Source organism: Myripristis murdjan, chromosome 3 (genome assembly GCF_902150065.1).
Source record: "Myripristis murdjan chromosome 3, fMyrMur1.1, whole genome shotgun sequence".
NCBI lineage: Eukaryota > Metazoa > Chordata > Actinopteri > Holocentriformes > Holocentridae > Myripristis > Myripristis murdjan.
Window position 1 is genome coordinate 1,577,915 of NC_043982.1, and position 12,331 is coordinate 1,590,245.

The 12,331-nt window shown below is 41.2% G+C and overlaps 1 protein-coding gene across 1 annotated transcript in view; it reads left to right on the top strand.

The window, feature by feature from the left end:
• LOC115356997 (ADAMTS-like protein 3) overlaps window positions 1-12,331 on the top strand; it is a 141,761-nt gene that overhangs the window by 13,455 nt on the left and 115,975 nt on the right. Inside the window, exon 3 of the mRNA XM_030048316.1 lies at window positions 11,088-11,207. Coding sequence (XP_029904176.1) covers window positions 11,088-11,207 — 120 coding nt within the window. The remainder of the gene's footprint in view (window positions 1-11,087; window positions 11,208-12,331) is intronic.

Below are 12,331 nucleotides of genomic sequence, written 5' to 3' on the forward strand. Positions count from 1 at the left end.
TGTCACAGCACCTAAGCCAAATGAAGAGAAACAAACCATGCTGAGTCTCTGCCATGTTTAAATGTCATTTACATGTGCACTGCTGCAGCTTCTGCTGCAGTCGGCACCCAGCCTGGCAGTGTGGGATGGTACAGCGTCTGGACATGTCTGTAGATTTGTTTCCATACGAACAAGCAGAGTGATTCAAAGTGAGACCTCTTTCTGTTCTGGTGGAGACTTTATCTTTGTATCTTTATCTCTGTTTTGTCAGTCCTGCACATTTCATGTCAAAATGTACAAATTGCTGCCCAACACACACACAGTCATCTCTTACTGCTATTTTGGGCCGCCAAAGTGCTCAATTGCCTAGTGCAGCTTTAATTTATCAGTAGCAATTTGGAAATATGCAACAATTTTGTCTCAGGTTCTTACCGGGCCAAAGAATTACGGCAAAAAAACATCCTTGCTGCAGTGAGAGAAGTGCAGTCTCTGAAATAGTTTCCGCACCTCACAGCCATCCTTGTCCTTAGAGCAATGACTGCACGGAAACTGAGAGGAGGCATAAGAGCAGTGTTCTGAGCCAAAATGGTCATCTTGACCCCTCACCTCTGTCTTGTTGGGATAAATTACCTCTTCCGAAAGCAGCTCATTTGCTCCGCACTACATCTATATCCCTCGGGGGCAATTTGCCATGTTCAACTTGAGTTTCATAAATATAGAGAGGTTAGAGAGGTTACAGGAAAGACTTGGGAGTTTTTTGTTTTTTTTTTCATTTAGCTATTACTGTATTCACATCATATAAGAAAGATGAAAGAGGAGAGCTGGAAAATAGGGATCAAACAATATTGATTTTTCAGGGTTGGTACCAATTATTAGTAATCAAGGACACCGGTAACTGATATTTAGGGCCAATATTCATTTGCAGTAAAATTTCTAAAAAAAGAAATTGCCAAAGAATTACTAGAAAAAAATGCAACAAATGAAGAAAACAGTGTTAAAATTCTGTATTTAACCCTTTGGTGCATAGAGGTCACTACAGTGGACAGCTGTTTTAAAGTCATTTTCTCCTAAATGCAATAGTTTCGGTGGAATTGCATATCAGCTGTTAGAATGCTCTCTGCTGCTCCCCCCCATTGAGGTTTATGCAGAGACTGTCAATTCTTGTTGCTGAAAACATATTAATACTAGTATCATGACATGGTAATACCAGTCCTGCATCCTTAAAGAAGTATGCAGACTCACAAAAGTGTTCATGCCCCAAGAAGAGTAAAAACACATAAGAAAACAATCTTGACTCAGGCTTTCATAATTCATGCATCAAAGGGTTAAACATAAGATCAGTGATGCTGGATCGACATCAGATTTCTTGTGTTTAAATTTCACATTTAACATTTAAATTAAACTGAATAAATCCAGTAAATCTGTTTTAAGGACCAAGCAGTAAGGCAACAAGGAGACAGGAGTTGAAAATGAAAAACTGGGTTTTTATTTACCCGAAAAATGCAAACCTATTACATACAATAAGAATTTAATAACTAACTAAAAGAGGTCAATGGAACATAACTAAACTCTATATAAAAAGCAGCTTTAACATGTAAATACTACTTGGGGTTTGGTGATGGACCTTTTTCACAGCAGCGATTTTGACATGAAAAGTGGGGTAATCCCAGGTGTTGCTATTGACACTAATGAAGGTTCCATTCCATTTAGCTTCAGCGGAGTCTTTTCAGTGAAGCAGCATGCACAGCACCGGGACTCAGGCTCTGCTGGACCTAAATGGAACTGAAACTTCATTCATGTCATTAGCAACACCTGCATTTACCCTACTTTTTCATGTCAAAACGAGCCGTGTGCTGAAGACGGTCTATTACCACAGGATACCTGAAGTCAAGCATAGAGGATGTGAATTGAAAATCGACCGTTTTCATCACATAAGGTGTTTTGTGATCAAAACTATAAAAATGCCAGTATGGTACTTGCATAGGATTTGTAGTAGATTATAGTATGCATTTTGTTGTAAAACATGAAGTTAAATGTATCACTAAGTAAATTCCTGTATGCTACATATGAAAAAGCTGAAGCCAATTTGAGTACTTGCTTTGAATTATCAGGTCAGTGTGATGGTTATTCCCACAGGATGGGAATGCGACATTAGACTACTGTGTATTCTTTGTAAAAACCATTTAGCATTCTTGCGACCTGAAATATCAGCCTGATAAGATGTTCCAGCAGGTTGGTCTGACTCAAAGGGGACCACGGCGAGTGAGCGTGCGCCAACTTAGCCTCGATTAATCCCACCCAGTCTCCAGTGCCCAGAGTCCCGTGTGTTCTATTTAGGGTGCTGTCGAGGGTCCTCATATCTTCAAGAGACTCTTAATTATCTCAGGAAGCAAGCTGTGTTTTGTTTCATTTGAAGTGTAGGAGGCGGTGTAGACACACTGCAACACATGCACTGGACGTCACATGCCCGTACACACACGCAACTGCACGCCTTTCAATCACGGCCTTTGAAAAGCATGCACATTCTTAGATGTGCACAGATATGTACTCCCTTAAATACACAGACATACACACATGTACACTGACCAACTTTACACAGACATAAACACACCAAAGTGTTGTGAAAGTCAATGAAAATTAGTAGTTAGTTACAGTTACTAGTTACGTCTCTGTTGCTGAAAAGTGACATGAAATTTAAGAAAGGCGCCTCTGTGGAGGAAAACCCCAGGGTTGAACTCAGCCAGTCAGATGGTTTTTGCCTTTGGGCCCGCTCTGGCTCTGACAAATATTAGTAGCATATGTGCAGCATATATGCACAAACAGTCTCGGCTACTTCGCAGTTGATTTTGAATTCACGATAGTTTGGGGTGAATTTCAATGATTTTGGAGTCTTTGTACACTGCGTCTATCTTCAGCACCTGACAGCACTGATCTACCCTGTATGTCTTTACTATTCATGGCTGGATCAGGCCACAGTTCAAGTTACAAACTAAGATCATCACCTCATCATCACACATCCAGGGTTAAAAACAGCACCTGTTAAGATTAATGACTGCTGGACTCCTTGTTTCTTTGACCCAGCTGAAGCCAAGCAGCAGCTTAAAATAGAGGATAAAATGGTGTTGTCGGCTCACAGCATCCATCTTGATATGTTATTTACAGATTGATTTACAGAGTCTCCAGTTCATAATTTACTTAAACCAAGTGGAAAAAAATATGCTGAAAAATCCACTTTTCTCATCAAAGCAACTTGTAATCTGCCTTGTGACACTTGAACAGCTTTCAAATCATCTCACCCCACTGGCATACTTTTTGATTCGCTTTAAGTAAAATAAGATTTTAAGGCTCAGTACTGCAATTTAGCACCCAATATCCCATTAAGTAAGTCGAAGGGACACTTGTGCAGTGCTGAAAAGGATACTAACATACAAAAACTGAAGATCTTCTCTTCCTGCAACTATCAGATCCCAATATCAGCAGAAAACATTTATAGTCTCTTGAAATAATCACAAAGAGTATAGAAGTAAGAAGTAGAGCTGTATACTTCAGTGCTGAGTACTGAGTCTTAAGAGTCAGAATAGACTTTGTATATTTAGACATGATGAGATCAAAGCCTCTCATCCCCTCTCTGTCATACCTTCATACAGCCTCTATAAAAGGAAAATATTAACTTACAGTAACAGGCCTTGTATGCCGAATTAGGTAAAGGACAAAAGAATCTGTGTGACCATTTCATGTGATGACAGCAAGAAAGGAAACACTAGTTGGCTCTCTGAAAAAAAAAAAAAAAAAAAAAAAAATACATATTGAAAATCTGGATCCCACAGTAGGGTGGCGGGTAGTGTAAGCACCATGACATGAATTCAAATGTTGGTTTTAAATGTTCAAGGAAGTGGTATTTTTACATTATATCATATATTACATTATATTGCAAATCCTTACAAGCAAAAAAAAACAAACAAACCCAGAAACAAAAACCCACTCATAAACAAGTGTGAGTTGGGAGTATATTGATTCCCAATAGGAAGCAGCGGTACAAGACATTCAAATGGGACAAAAACAGCAAACCCTTAGGAAGGCTCTGGGAAATGTCAGCAGTGTTTAGGTTCTAAATACATTTTAAATCAGCTTGATTCAAAATCAATTGTTGGCCTGCGTGGGCGTCCTCATCTGAGTGTCTTGCAACAGGCCACGTTTTAAATTAGATCAGGGTACTTTAAATTGACAAAAAAAAAATTGGCAAGAGAATTTCCAGCAAGGATGGACTGAATCACGGCTTATAAGTGATGTATGCACCCAGCCCGTGCATCCATGGTCTACTGTGAATTTATCAGGGGGGATTTGACAGGAAACTGGTTCAGAACCCCATGCTAGTGTCTGTGCTCATCAGATGGAGATGACTGGGATTTAATGCCTATTTCCCCATCCCTGTATGTGCGAAAAAGACACACTGTCCAAGGTCTTGGTTTTAGATTGTACTACTGAGGAGTTTCAGTCATGGCATCACCAGCTAATGCCTCCTACTGTGCTGAGCAACTGCCTCCTACAGTATAGCACGTCATCCCCTGGGGTGGGGCGTGCTCTCCTGGTATTATCCTGGTATTGCCTTGTCTGAAGTAAACCAGTGAACCAGGGTGAACCAGCCACTGCAGGGTGCTGGTAGGGTGAAGGCTGTCCTGACACTGTCCTTCCACTGATGTGTAAACTCAATTAGGGGAACTGCTTTACGGTGGGCTGCGCTGCTACGACTCAGTAACTTCACAGCAGGACAGACTAACTGTGTGTGAGTGTGTGTGAGTGTGTGTGTGTGTGTGTGTGTGTGTGTGTGTGTGTGTGTATGCTTTTGTGGGCGACAGGCTTATGCAGGCATGACTTTGGTGGTGACTACGTATGTGCCCTTATATTGTAAGTGCTAGTGTGTATAAGGTCATTTTATGTGTAGGCATTTCTGTGTGTGTATGTGTGTGTGTGTGTATGTGTGTTAAGGCAGCAGTGTGCTGGCATGTCAGTCCATATAAGTGCTGGTGTCTATGGTTGAGTGTGTGTGTGTGTGTAGCCCAATATGGATATAGCCCTCTGCATGTGATGACAAATCACACTGCTGCAAGCCACTATGGAGGGCTGCACATTATATAGAGCAGTGGTCCAAACTCAGCCCTCATGTAGTGCTTGTGCTCCGTTGATATTCTGTTTTTGCATTATCAGCAGCTGAGAAAGAAAAAGGGAAGAACCTATTAGACTCACCCCCACAGAGTATCTGCAGGTTTCAGAAAACCAAACTCAAGACTTTTTAGGACCTTTTTATGCTACCTGAACTAGAATTCAAGAATTAGAATGGACTCCAGCTCTGGTTTAAAATCTGGGAATTGATAGAATCGACTCTTCAACTCCAGAAATTATTTTGGAAGTGCTGAGTGATCAGACAGTACATGCTTTACTGCTCAGATGACAGTCACAGTTTTTAGTGGTGCAGGTGATGGCTTGGCATTTGCAGCATAACACACAAAGATAGTATATATACTATATATATATATATACTACTTAATACTTAGTATATATAGAGACAACTTAGGATACTTCTCCCGCCTCTTATGCCATTTGGCCAAAGTAGTGGAAGTGTCAGACAGAAAGAGTAATGTAATATAATAATAATAATATAATGTAATCTCAGTCCAAGAGTCAACTCTTTTGAACTATCTATTTGAGAATGGACTTGGATCTGGGTCAAACCGTAGGGTTCTGTCCCATCCACACTGTTAGTTAAAAAAAACAATACGCATGGCTCCTGCAATTTTTAAATGCTTCTGCATGCCTGAAGCCAATACAGGAAGTGGAGGTGGATCAAACTAGCTAGCTATTATATTGTCCTTGATAAAGTTAGGCTATCAGTCCTTTGGAACTTTGCAGAATTCATCCTGTGACTTTAAATGATAAATGATTAATGATAGACTTCGGTGCATACAATAATCTGCCTGTCACCTGTTCACATATTTGGCAGAGGATCTTTCTTTTTTGATTAGAGACATGGTGTTTGGTCATTTCATTCTCATAGGAAAACAATGTAAATTTCCAATTTAACACCTTAAGCTATCTCACCATTTTTGGTTTTGTCTCTGTGGGGAAAAGATTCATGGCTAAACACTTTATGGTGGCTGGATATTGTTTCCTGTCTGAAAAGCTGCTTTTTTAGATGAGAACTTCCCGATCTCAGTGCAGAGTCTCTCAAGAGCATTCTAAGCTGGAAGAGAGAGGTTAGCTTGAGAGACCGACTGAAACTACACAATTAATGACACTTACAGTATGTTCCAACATCACCTCAACTAAACATCACCAAACATAAAGAATCTGTCAGTGCCTCTATTTAATGTCATAGTTGCAACATGAGGATGAAATCTGCATAATATGATAAATCAATTAAGACATGTGAATACTGCTAATTCAGCATGTTTTTTTAAGCACCATGAGGGCTCAGTGAGGGATACATTTGCAAAGACATGCATGTTGTAGGCGCACTAGCACAGATGTTCTCATGTAGACACATGCTCACACATACATATACATAGCCATGTAATGTCTCCATGAAATGTTTGAAGTCTTGGGTGTAGACATGCACCTGTGTGCATGTGAGATGAAGAAAGCAAAAGAGAAAGAGAGTAGGGCTGTTGAGGTGTTTATTTTGGTTGGTCTTGTTCAGACATATGGACTTTGGGAGTTTTACTTTTAGCAGATGGTTGTGCGCTTAGGAGTATTTGGGGTGGGCTGGGGTGGGGGTGGGGGTCTGGAGGGTCACACATGGGCTCTGTTTAGGCTAGGTCTGAGTGCTGGGCTGTGCATATGTGTGTATAATTATGTGAGCGTGCGCGTGTGATTGTAGGTGTGTGTTTGCAGTGAAAGGTCACTCAGTTCACATCAGCTGATGTCCTGTTCTTCCCTCAAGGCCTCATATTGGGGTGGAGAAGGCAGTTTGTGACCAAACAGTTGATGTTTCAAGTCCCTGGACCAAGATATAAGTGGGGAAAGTGAATGTGCAAAGTCCTGTGTCCACTACGTGCATTTTTCTAAGCATTAGCATCCCTTTTTAATTGTTTCCAATGGCCTTTGAGTGCTTGCACCAGCTGAGCACCAGCATCCTTGTTTCTTTGTGTGCAGCCGCCCCTGAGTGCATCAAGGTAAAATCAGCTTAGCTTTTCATTGTCTCTTTTCACGATCTAACCAGGAACAGCAGATGAGGCGGGACGTTCAGATTGAGCCATCATCGTTATCAACAGTAGAAAAAATAAAGGAGCTGATGGTAGTGGAGTCTGAGCACCCCTGACCACTTTCTTCAGGCACTTGTTGTGAACACCTCTCAGAGGTTCTGTGCTTGTTAAAGATGCCTAACACTCCCTCCTCCTCCAGCAACTGCTGTCAGGCCTTTGAACCCTTCACTGCTCCAGTGCAGTGGCTCAGTAAACAGCAGCAGTGGACAGTAGCTGGGTGCTGGGCAGGTCTCTGTGGCTCCCAGTTGCGTTTGGAGAGAGTTACCATGCGACCACTTGATGCAATAAGTTGTAGTGATGAAAATGGTCCACAGATAGCCTACAGATTATCACGCTGGTGTCTTTATTCTTTCATCTAGAGAGTTGTTCTCATTGCAAACTGCTCTGGTTAATGGGGTAAGCAAATTGCACAAATGGTACCTGCTAATTGTGTTTTGGGTATTACAGAGGCCCACAGCCAGCTGAATGCAGTCTGACAGTATGACATTACTATTAGGGAAATTTTCTTTTACACGGCCATATCCCTGGCAAGTATTTTGTACATGGTAATCGTTCCAAGATGAATTCCAGTCCAAACAAGTGCAGAATTTTCACAAAACATGATTATGGCATGGTAAAAACTCATATCAAGGCAGCTTTGGAAACTGTTTTGAACTGATATCAGACGGGCATGATGTGCCAAAATGATGCATGCAGCAGCTGTAGATGAGTACAGATGCCCTGTTTTTCATTTTGGCATGATATTTACACTGCTCTTCAGTGTTAGTACAGGCTGTCACATCAACATATATCCAATGTGGCTGTGTTTGCTGGGTTGAGGTTACCACATAGTTGGGCTATGCAGGATGGAGGCTGGGTGGGAGTCTAGACCGGAAAATTGCTCCACAAAATTGACACTTCACCGCAATTACGAGTGCATTCACCTTTTTTTTCAGACAATTTATAAAATGGATTGAGGGAGGAGGGGAGATTTGCAGAGTTTAAGTAAAATGAAGATTTTCTCCAACAATGCAATTTGATTTGTAGACCAGGACTTCTCCACAGAAAAAAAAAATCGTGTTCAAGAAGCTGTATGAAACACCTTTTCACCTCTAATGAAAATTGAAACCTTGTGTGATAAGCCTGTGGAAAAGTACCAGAGTCACTATTGTGTTTTCAATTTTTTTTTCAATTAACTGTGCAGCCACATTCAACAGGGGCTCTCCATATGTCTTATGTTTTTTTTTTTTTTTTTTTTTTTTTTTTTTTTTTTTCTCCTGCTGGGAACTTATCCAATGCTCACCATAATAATGACAAAAACATCATTTGGCATCTAATTTAGTGATGGTGGGGAACTCTCCATTCCTTCACTTGTTGGTTTATTAAGTCATCCATCCATCGCACATAATATCTTAGTCACCACTAATCACATTTTGGTGAACCTGTGGCATTTTCATAATAACATAGAGTGGCTCAAGGGGGCACTACAATTGCATGTCAAGCAACATGACATGTTAGTGATTGGTCTAGAAGCAGACTCCGTTATATGCTGCAAGGGCAGTGACATGTTTCCTGTGTAAAGGTGCTACATGTAGTGTTTTTTACCATCAACATATTAATTGTGATACCTTTGTATAATTGTCATAAACAAATGTTGTCGAAACGATCAGTTTCATGCAAGTGGTGTTCATGTTTCTCAAAGAAAAGACCACATTTGTCCTGCAACATCCCCCACCTGCGCTGAAGAGGATAAACATGTTGGAAGTGATTTTTACATCAGCAGAACTCCCATCAGTAAACAGTGATGTAAAAATGTGGAGGTGCCCAGTCTTCCCAGCGATAGTCTTATTTGTTGTAATTATGCTAATATCTCATAATGAATGTGCTTACGATTGATTGACAATGCAATATGTAGCACCTTTAAAATACGAGGTCCACTGCATGAGGTCTGATGGAAAATAATACAACACATCCTTCATTCAGCTTACATGTAAGTCTCTTGAATGGCAGTGACAGAGAGGAACTGCAACACTTGAACTCCGTCTCTCTCTCTCTCACACACACACACACACACACACACACACACAGAGAGAGAGAGAGAGAGAGAGAGAGAGAGAGGGGGAAATAGAGAGCCAGAGTCAAGAGGTTAGTCACTGATGAAAGTGTGCCAGTCCTCAGACAGTCCTCTGGGAAATGCATACCAGCGGCACTTCTGCTGTGTCTGTCTCTAAGTGGCTCTAAAAGCCTTGCAGGAGACACCACTCCCAGTAATCTTAATGGTAGATCATCTCTCTCTCTCACAATTCAAGTGGCCTGTATGCATACTCTCTCTCTCTCTCTCCCTCTCTCTCGGGAATGGCTGGAGCTCTCTCATGCCAGATGCCAGTTACTCCCATCCAATCTCTCTCTGTCTTTCAGTATGCAGCACCGCTTCTGTCCAGTCCCTGTTAGCCCGATAATCACTCTTCTCCTCCCAGCCTTTGGGTTATGCTGATCATCCAAAAATCCCAGCATAGGAAATACACACTTGCTGGCTTCTCCATAAATCACAGAGAAATTGATATGAAATATTCAAGTGTAGCAGAATTTATGAAGAATCAGCAGAGAGTTTGGTAATATCCGAACGCAGCTTTTCTCTCCAGTGAGTTGAGAGCAATTTGAGCGAGGAGCCCCGGTCCTGTTTGGGGAGATGATTTCACAGCATCTGTTTAGAAAACACCAGTTTGGTCCAGGTCTCAGCTCACTAAATTAACCTTGAAGAAATTGAAATCCAGATTTATGACTTGTGATTCGGTCCCTTGGGGTCAGCGTTGAGCGCGCACATGCAACTGGCCAACTGCTTCAAAAAATGTGAATACATTTGTGTATGTTTGCCTCTGTGTTTAAAGGATAATGTGGGTTGCTATTAACCTGGGTTTAATTTCCTTAGTTTTCGACATGATGTCAATTGATTCTGTTGAATGTTTCATCACTTACTTCACCACAGAGATTTCATACTTCCAGGTCGCTGCTCCAATATACACAGAGACATGACCAAAGTGATAATCTTCAACAGTTGAATCCAAAAAGTGATTAAAACATCCTTTCAACGCAATAAGACAATAACAATGTGGCCATCTCACATCCAGTGTCCCATCACTCATTGCCTAAAACTTGAAAATAATATGGTTTAGATATTAAAACCAGCAGCACTCACTGGCAAGTAGTAAAACTGATCATGCTGCGTTCACTGGATGTTCTGAAAATAGGACCTAGCAACTGTAAACACACATTCACATCAGCCTTCCAGCGTTGATTACATGTCACATATGTGGGAATATTTGTTAGGTTGTGATATGTCTCACCATCACTAATTGTGGGAGTATATCAACACAAACAGTAAACAGCTTTCAAACCGAGGCCACAAAATAGCTTCCAAATTCTCCAAAAGTATCAAAAGGACTATTATAAAAGAGATAAGTGTTCAATCACAGCCATTTAAAGACACAAGTAACTGCAGTGTGAGTGTTATTGTGTTGAAAGGATGTCTTAATCGCTTTTGGATTGGACTGTTGGAGATCACCCATTGGCTGCGTGTGTGTATGTTGGACAGCAGCAGCAGCGACATGGAGGTATGAGCGCTCCATAGTGAAATAAGTGATGAAATTTTGGACACATTCAATCGTCATGATGGCAAAAAATAGCAAAATAAGGCCCAAGCTTCAAATTACTGGAATTATCCTTTAGTGTGTATAGACCAGGGTGCAGAGTGATCGGACTCTAATGTTATTACCGAGCATCTGCCTGGAGACTAACCCACTGACATTGTATTTGTCTGTGTGTGTGTGTGTGTGTGTGTGTGTGTGTGTGTGTGTGTGCATGTGTTGTCAGTGTTCAGAGAGCGAGCCCCAGAGTGCAGTGTTCCTGCCAGAGTTTGCCCTCTCACCTCAGGGCAGCTTCCTGGAGGACACCACTGAAGATCAATTCCTCACCTACAGATATGATGACCAGGTCAGTTACACACACACACACACACACACTCACACACACACACGCACACACACACTTACAGTAAATATTCATTCTCAAATGAAACTGGTTTCTGGAGGCTGATGCTGCTGTGTTTGAATTGAGATAACCAGTAGCTGATCTTTCATGTCAATATCTTTTCGTCTGATCATTTTAATGCCCAAACAAAATGCAGAAAATTACATATTCAGTCAGTGTTTCCCCCAGAATTTTATTCAAGGGCTTCCCATTGACCTGAGATAGACTACAGATATCAGCCTAGTATCTTTATTCTTTCATTTCCTTCATTTCTTCAAGGACTCCCAAGGGCCCTTGAGGGAATGAAATTTCAAGGGGTCTTTGAAAAGCTCTTCAGAAAAAATGGGCAATCATCTCATTTTACTATTATGAACTTCTTAACTTGGTGACAGTGTGTGTAATGCTCATACGGCAGGTTACATATCACCTCAACACAGCTCTATTTGGTTGTTCGTGTTTGGGATGCCCGATTTTGATGTATTTTATAAAATGACTTACATGGTATGTTGCAGTGCTTGCTGTTCATGACGTTAATTGAAACTTTCCTGCTTGAACTCAACATATAAATCAGGATGTCTGTCCCTCAGTGGCTTGTTTAGGTTGGATGTGTTTCCAACTTTCGTCTGAAAAACACCAAAACACCATTTGCGCACTGACTTTTGCTTATATATGTTGCCTTCTCCATCGCCATTTGTGGCTTCATTTTGGGGGTCAGGAGGGGCAGGTCGTTGTGGTGTCCTGTTAGTAGCATGTGCCCTTGATTGATTGATTGATTGATTTTATGAGACCATTTGAACTTACAACATCAATAAACTTGGTCAGCCTACCATGTGCGCCTGGCAGGGTCTTGGTCAGTAAATGCCGGATTATGGTTCTGCGGACACTAGACACAACGCGCACGCAGTTGCTATGCAGATGGTGTGTGCCCTGTATGCTTCTGCGTAATACGCTAAGCAATTCTCTGCCAAAACGTTATAGGAATTCGAGTCGTTGAATTCCGTAATTTCGAAATTACGGCTTTAACATAGAAGACATGGCCACCCAGAGAGAGAGAGAAAGATTAATGCTGGAAGTGGAGCTAATTAATG